Source organism: Chrysochloris asiatica, unplaced genomic scaffold (assembly GCF_000296735.1).
Source record: "Chrysochloris asiatica unplaced genomic scaffold, ChrAsi1.0 scaffold00262, whole genome shotgun sequence".
Classification (NCBI taxonomy): domain Eukaryota; kingdom Metazoa; phylum Chordata; class Mammalia; order Afrosoricida; family Chrysochloridae; genus Chrysochloris; species Chrysochloris asiatica.
Window position 1 is genome coordinate 263,483 of NW_006408780.1, and position 8,469 is coordinate 271,951.

Below are 8,469 nucleotides of genomic sequence, written 5' to 3' on the forward strand. Positions count from 1 at the left end.
ATTGCATGGAGGGGATTGTAACCATGGCAATGAGATGATATACGATAGAATGAATGTAAAACTAATGTTCTCCCACGTAAACTATCACATAATTCACAATAAATCATCTAAGAAAAAAAAAAACCTCAGGCAGCCAGACACACAAGGCTTACATTTATGCCCCCCAGGGCTGGTTTACAGGACCACTTGGCAAAAAGCAAACTCATGGGGACAAACTGAGGCCCGTGGTTGTTTTAAGAAGCTGGGATAGAGAGAGGGTATTTTTTGACTGTCAAAGGGAACAAGGGAGCTGTCCACTTCAGGAAGTTCTGACACATGTCCACAGCAGTCCTGTGAGCAGCACTGCACACCAAGCACACAATGTGGAATGGTATCTACACAACTGCACCTGTCTCAGAATTCACTGAACCGGACACTGACATCGGTCAAATTGTACTGCCTGTAAATGCGCACCCATTACAAAAAGCAGGGCCATCATTGTTAAGCAGGTGGAATGAAGACATGAGTGAAGGTCAAAGGTGCTGAAGTCACCTGCTGGTGAGGAGAGGAGCCTCACTGACAAGGCCCAGCATACACCGGGAGCCCAAAGGCGGGGGAGCAGGAGGAGTAATACCCAGGGCACAATTTCACTGACACCGAGCAGGATGAGAAACGGGGGAAAAAGACAAAAACTTAGAGGAGGCAAAGAAACAAAAGGCAGAGAAGAATGCTATAGTCGATGGGAAGACACAGGAATGCTAACTGAAAGTGAATCTAAGTAATACTCAGCAGCCTTCTGTGAAAAGATCAAATACTTTGTCAACAATGAACAACAAAAATAATAATAATAATAATAAAATGGTAAGAGCAACCAGATGTTGCTGTGTGCTGCTGAGTCAGTTACAACTCATAGCGACCCTGTATAAGGGTTTTCAAGGTTGTAAATCTCTATGAGAGCAGAAAGCCTCATCTTTCTCCCACAAAAAGATCTTAGGGTAAGAAAATTGAAGATTAATTACTTGTCTTTCTAATGCACCCTGGTGGCACAGTGGGTTAAGCATGGGGCTGCTAACCATAATGTCAGCAGTTCCAGCCCACTAACTGCTCCTCAGGAGAAAGATGAGGCTGTCTGTTCCCATAACGATTTATAGCCTCCTCTTTCCAATGGGGTTGTTGCTCGGAGTCGCCATCAGCTCTATGACAGACAGTGGGTCTGTTGTCTGGTTTTGTATTTCTCTTTCTAAACAGCCCTGGTAGTGCTGTGAGTTAGGCATTGGGCTGCTAATAACCACAAGATCAGCAGTTCAAACCCACCAGACTCTGCACAGGAGAGAGATGAGGCATTCTGCTTCCATAAGACTGATAACCTTGGAAACGCTATCTAGCACAGTCCTACTCCATCCTCAGGGTCGCTACGCATCGGCACTGGCTTAATGACAAGGGTCTTTATGCTGTCCCTGTAAGGCTTTAATGACGGGGTTCCAGGATCTAGTCACTATCTGGCCATTCGTACTGCGAGTGCCAAATATATGCCAGAGCAGGCACCGTTCCTGGAAACAGACAAAAGTTGCTGCCCTCCTGGAACACGTGGTTCCAGCAAAGGAGGAAGACAAACAATGTGTCAGAGGCAAGAGCTACGGAAGAGACAGAGACAAGACAGGGGCCAGGTGGGGAGAGGCTCCTTAAGAAATCCATTTCTACTTGAATAAGCACTGAGATCTCAGGCTTAACCACCAACCTAGCGATTAACAGTCCAGTGCTTATCCTACAGTGCCCAACAGGATTTCACTGAAGCAAGTGCACATGACTTTAATGGCTACAGAATCTGGCAGCTGTAATTGGGGTGCTGCCTTAAGAAAAACCCTAAAGAGTGTATAGGCTAGCTGGCTGACAGCGAGGAGCAGGTTTGACTCTGAGAAGCTAGAGGGAAACCCAGGTGGGCACTGCTAAGATGTCTTCACACTGGTCCTGAGACTGACTTGGCAAATCATACCAAGGAGAGGAAACTGACTAGCTGTGCATGCTAGGGTATGAGCTACATCGAGTAAAGTATGAAAATGGAGGAAATAAACAGCCCAGTAGAAATAAGAGAAGAGAGAAGAGCCCAAGAATGTGGGCTTCAAATGGCTGCAAAACCAATTCCTTCTAGAAGACAAAGAGCAGATTCGAAACAAGTTTTGGAATGAGGGTGCCCAACGACGTGCACATTCTCAGCCAAGATGAGCAGCCTTGAAGTGGCTTCTGTTAAGCTGGGGCCAAAAGGAAAACAGAAACAAACCTGAAAATGGCATCTGGGAAAGACCTTCAGTTGCTCTGCTAACACAGGGGATTGACAAGAAAGCCTCCAAGCTTCTGAGGAAGCCGCAGTGACCAAGCAATAAACCCAAGTCCACAAACATAAGGCTAAAACCCCCTCTGGTGTCTGGCCAACGCAGACCAGGAAGAACGTTCCAGAAGATGGAGCCAGGGGGCCAGGAGATGGTGCAGAAGGGAGGGCAGGAAGCACCACTAAATGAATTCATTGGCCCGCCACTGATGTCAGGGAAAGGATGAAGTGGCGGAGGAGGCTGACTTACCACGGTCTGGTCCTGCCTCTCCTCCTTCTCCACAGTCCGCCGGCAGTCCGGACACACCCACAGCGGCAGGTGGAGCACGTTGTTGCCTTTGGGGGCCACGGAGAGGGCCAGCTTACTTGCAGTCTTCATGCCGCTCTCTGGGAATGAAGAGTCTTTCCGTTCACTTCGGCACAGAAGGCAGTAATCCCCCGCGGGGTAGGGTGGGGTTCGGTGATTCATGCCAAAACTAAAAGGAGTCTGAAATAGACAAAAGAAACAAGGCAATGTTCTACTTCCAGACCTGAGCACGAACCCAAGAGCTTTGACAGACATGCTGTGGCGCTCCAGGAGAAGCACCAGACCACAAAGTGAGTTTGAACTGCAAGGTCAGTGATTCCAACCCACAAGTCACTCCTCGGAAACCTTATACAGTGTTCCTGTGAGTTGCAAATGACTCAATGGCACTCAGTAACAACAACATGCTTACTGCACAGGCATGTCTATCCATATAAATGCACAGCTATGTTTAACCACAAGTATGTTTATCTACATAAATACACAGGCATGTCTATCCACATAAAGGAATGTTCTATTTCCAAAACCCAATTCACAAACCCAAGAGCCTTAAAAACATCACATAAATGCACAGGTCTGCCTATTCACATAAATGCACAGGTGTGAGCTATGCACATAAATGCACAGTTTTGTCTATCCACATAAATGCACAGGTATGTCTATGCATGTAAATGCACAGCTCTGTCTATCCACATAAATGCACAGGTATGACTATGCAAATAAATGCACAGGTATGTCTATGCACATAAATGCAGAGGCAGGTCTATGCACGTAAATGCACAGGTATGTCTATCACATAAACACACAGCTGTATCTATGCACATATATGCACCGGTATGTCTATGCACATAAACGCACAGGTGTGTCTATCCACAAAAATGCACAGCTATGCGTATGCACATAAACGCACAGACAGGTGTGTTTTATATAAGAGAGCAATGTAAGACTGGGAACAGGTTGAATAGACACAATTGTTGTAGAAGAACCTTGGTGACACACTGGCTGTCCGCTCCGGCAGTGACTTTGTTGTTGTGAAGTGCCAGAGAGTCAGTCAGTTTCAACTTACAGAAACCCTACATAGGGTTTCTGAGGAGCAGCTGGTGAGTTTGAACTGCCAACCTTGTGGTTCATATAGACTTTGCAGTTCAGTGCTTTATCCTACAACACCACACCAGTAATGGGTTTAGTGGTCTAGAAACTCATCAGAAAAAATAATAATAATAATGACCCAAACCCTTCTCCCTCATAATGACTCTATAAAACAATCCTGTGGAGATTGATTCCAAGAGCGTCAATCTTTACAGAAGCAGACAGCCTCATCTTTCGCCCACAGAGTAGCTAAAAGACTTGAACCACCAAACTTGTACTTATCAGCTTAACTCACATTGCCACCAGGGCTCCTTTTAGAAACTCCTAAAACTTCAAATAAAACAGGAACACCATTAAGAAAATCCCAGTAGGGGCTAGGAAATGGTTAATCCCCTCACTGAGACTTCTGTACTACTTCCCACCCGGGATGGATATCTGCTGGCCGGCCTTATTGATGCAAAAGCACCAGTAGATGCAGAACGCCGCTGTTCAACAAGGATCTGCACACAAGGGCCTGGCTAAGTGTGTTTGCTGACCCAAACCGGCACCATCTTCCCAAATTAGTAGCAAGAGCTCCAGTCGTCAGATCTCAACATCTACTGTCTAAACTGGGGTCTCAGAGCCAGGAAGAAGAGACAAGATTACTACCTGAAGTCTTCCCCCAAAGATTATCAACACTTAATCAAAAAAATAAAATTTGCCTTAGAGAGAAGAATGTTCGGTTCACAGGCCTGATCACCAGGTTATCTGTGTGACCTACAGTAAGTCCTACTGCAACACCGCCTCCTTCCTGACAGCACCACTTGCCATGGAGGGCAGGTGTGTGAGAGGTGTACCTGGGCAGTGCGCCGCGCAGAGCAGGCATGGTCTTTCCAGGACGGAGGGAGGGCCACACAGAGCTGCTGTCCTTGAGCAGGGTGTGGAGCAGGAAGCCCCTTTTTGTCTGTCACTATCAGGTGGAAAGGCAGAGGGTACACTGAGCCAAGGCTCCTCCCATAGCCAACAGTCCTGTCCAGCCAGCTCATGTGCGTCCCTAGCCACACTGTCCTTCCCTCTGGTCTGCTCACCCTCTGCCTTAACTGTGCTTGTCCAACTGGATGTCAAGCAAACGTACACAGCACTGAGAAGGCCATGTGCAAACCCCAGGCTGTGCTGGGGAACCATGGGGTATGACTTGCACATGCATTTCTACACGCTCCACGGTTCACACCCACCAGACTGGTGTGCACAGAGGTGTCTGATGGGGAAATGGCAGCCAGTTCAGGCATCACTTGAGTGTCAGTGGGGGCAGGGCAGACCTCGGAGGTACTGCAGACCCTACTACACAAATGTTTTGGTTTCCCGGTGCATATGGAAGTTATGCTTACACAACACTGCATTCTGTAAGTGTGCAACAGGATCATGAAAAGGTTTGAAAGCGGGTGACAATAACCAGAGTGGGGCTAAGGGAGCACAAGCTGTTGGAAAAACTGACACGGATGACCTTGCTCAGGGCAGGGCTGACGCAAAGCTCCCATGTGAAAACCGTGGTCAAACAAGCTGTGGGAAATAGTCTCACACAGGCGGCTCTAGATAGTGCCACACTGCTCCTCACGCCCCAGAGCATGAGGGGCAGACATCGTTCTCTATGCCAACAAGTCTGAGAGTCTAACGTAACGACAAAACGCCTCTCATCTTGCTCCAGTCCCCATCACTGTAACACACACCCCCCAGACCTCTCTGAGGTCTACACTGGAGTCGGCGGCAAGCAGCCAGCTTGTTCAGTCAGTCAGTGCCGCCTGAGTAAGACACAGATCCTGTCCCTGCGGAGCTAACATCCTTGGCAAAGACAAAGAAAATAATAAGTACAAAACACAGACTATGGATAGTGGAAACCACTAAGGACAAAAACCTACAGCAGAAAACGGAGGGCAAGAATGTGTGGACTGAGGCCAGCTGCCTAGAGAAGGTAACCTGGAGTGAAGGAGGAAGCTGCCAAGGGGGCTAGAGTGGAGCAGACAAAGGGGCCAGGACTCCTGGAGCTGAGGAGAGACTACGGGCTGTGTGTGCAGAGACTGGATGGGGAAGGAAGGAGACAAGGAGACGGGAGGAAGGGAAGGAGGGGGCAGACGGTCTGCAATTAGGAGTAAGACGGAGGCGACTCATCCAGGGCTGTGGGACGCAAAAATCGGATGCTGGGTATTTTCAGAACTAACCAGACTACCAACGAACCAGGCATGAGGAGAAACAAGGACCACTCCTAGGAAGGTCCTGCGATGAGATGAGGCTCTTCTCCAGAGGGGTCAGGACACAGTCCATACAGCTGGGCCCCAGTGCTGAGAAAGCTAGCAGGAGAAGAGCCCTTAGAGCGAAGGGGACCGCACAGCATCCTGGGAGGAAGTCAAGGAACAGAATGCAGCACCGGAAGGTGAGCACGCCAGATCACCCAGCGTTTCCAAGAAGGGGCGGCATGTGAAAAAGAGGAGTTTTGTTGTACAAGGTGAACTTTGGGGGAGGTGCTCTAGGCAGTTCTAGGTGCAGGCAGAAGATGAGGTGGGTTTAGGCTCCAAAAAGAAGAGCTTGGAGGTAGAGACACAGGACTCACGAATGGCCCACAAGGACAGCAAAGAATCTAGGGAGTGGGGGCGCTTGCGGGCATGGCCATGTCCAAACAGAGAAAACAGGCACAAGGACAGACTGGGGTGTGGCTGTAACCACAAAGCTGTAAGCGTGAACTGCCTATTAAATAGGCAACGCTGAGGAGGTCTTTTTTTTTTTTCCTTTAGGAGTAAGAAACTCAAGGGTTAGGTTGCAACTGGCTGTGTGATTTAGCAATCTCTAGTACACATGGTCTTGAAAGCCACGAGACAAGATGAAGGTAAGCAAAGGTCCAGGCTTGACCACCATGCTCACCCTGAGAGGGCTCAAATTCTACCCTCCGTACCCTTTTCAAGCAAAGCTAGTAGCAGTATGCAAAATGAAGCATATGTGCAAATGTTGATGTCGTTGTTAGATGCCATCAAGTTGATTCTGAATCATGGTGACCCCAAGTGACAGTCGAACCACCCATAGGGTTTTCTAGGCTGTTAACTCAGATCTTTTCTTTGCATGGACTCGCTGTGGCTTTAAATCATCAAGCCCATTACAGTCGAGCACTTAAACCACTGTGCCATGAGGGCTCCTAACACCTGGCTAAAATTCAAATTCACCAAGTGGTAATGCTCTGTCCTCACAGTAGGACTGGTGTTCTAATGATCTCTACTCGATGTGAGGTGTGGATTTCCATTACATTGTTGTTGTTTCTTTTCATTTCATAGCACTACTGAAGTGTAACTCACATATAATAACTATACATTTTTAACATGGACAACGTGAGGTAAGGAGTGATCCCATCGCCTGAGAAATCTCTGGGCTCCTCAATACTCAATTCCCATTTGTCCATACACGTTTTGAAGCCCCTACAGAATATGCTATTTTATTTAAGGGCCTTGAGTACTCATGGATTTTTATATCTGCAGGGGGAGAAGGGTCCTGGAATGAATACCACAGATGGCTGTATTAACATTAATACTCAGTCTTCTCTGCAAGCAAGAGTCAGAACTGTACAAATACAGACTTGAAAATACAGTTTGTTAGCTGCCAGTAGAAACCTACCATGACTTAGGCACACTAAAAACTAGTTGAGGCGTTTAGTATTTTGTTATACACTTCATGCAACCTGGCAAAGTAAATTCCTAGTAATCTATAGGTTTCAAGGTTGTTCCCTGGAAATTCACTAAAAGTCAATAAAATAAAGGTTAACTTGATTTCATATTATTGTAGCATCCTTTTTTAGAGCTAATGTGAAAATAAATTTTTAAGATTTATTTTTCATTTTCATTTATATATCAAAAAAGTTAGGAAAACCACAGCCATTTTTTCTCACTGCTACAGTATCCTGGTGTGGCACTGTGGGTTAATGTGCCAGACTGCAAAGCCAAGCCGTTTCAACTGCAAGGTTGGCGGTTCAAGCTCACCAGCTGCTCCTCGGAAACCCTATACAGGGTCACTATGGGTGGGAACTGACTTGACAGCACTTCACAATAACAACAGTAACCTGTAAGCACTGGCCTAGCTCTGAAACACTCACAATTCCACCGAAGTTACAAAAGATAACTTCTGAGGTGTGAATTGCACCTCAATGTAAAAACAAAATCCTCACCACTAGACCAATAAATAACATCCAGATCAATGGAGAAAAGATGGAAGTTGTCAAGGACTTCATTTTGCTCGGGTCAACCATCAACACGCATGGTAGCAGGAGTCAGGAAATCAAATGGCGAATACTATACTGGGAAAAAGTGTTACACAGGGCTTCTTTAAAGTGTTCCAGAACAAAGATGTCAGTTTGAGGACTAAGGTGCTCTAGACCCAAAGTATTTTCAATAGCCTCATATGCATGTGAAAAGTGGACAATGAATAAGGAAGATGCTGGACTGCAAAGCTGGTTTGAATGTAAGGTCACTGTTCAAGCTCACCAATCACTCCAATGGGTTGGAACTGAGTCATGGAGCGCTAATAATGTAGTGGTTACAAGTTGCGCTGCTAATCTCAAGCTCAGCAATTTAAAGGGGGAAGAAAGAGAAGGCTTTCTGCTCCTGTAAAGATTTGTTGTTGTTGTTGTCAGGTGCCATCGAGTCGGAACCGACTCATAGCAACCCCATGCACAGCAGAACGAAACAATGTCCGATCCTGGGCCAATCTCAGTACCGCTGCCACACTTGACACCATCAATGATGTCACCTGGCTGATC

At 46.9% G+C, this 8,469-nt stretch overlaps 1 protein-coding gene across 1 annotated transcript in view; it reads right to left on the reverse strand.

The window, feature by feature from the left end:
* The window catches only part of FAM193A (family with sequence similarity 193, member A), a 144,123-nt gene extending 141,331 nt beyond the window's left edge, over window positions 1-2,792 (reverse strand). The window contains exon 1 of the mRNA XM_006874096.1: window positions 2,556-2,792. Coding sequence (XP_006874158.1) covers window positions 2,556-2,774 — 219 coding nt within the window. The 5' untranslated portion in view covers window positions 2,775-2,792. The remainder of the gene's footprint in view (window positions 1-2,555) is intronic.
* Between the last annotated feature and the right edge of the window lie 5,677 nt (window positions 2,793-8,469).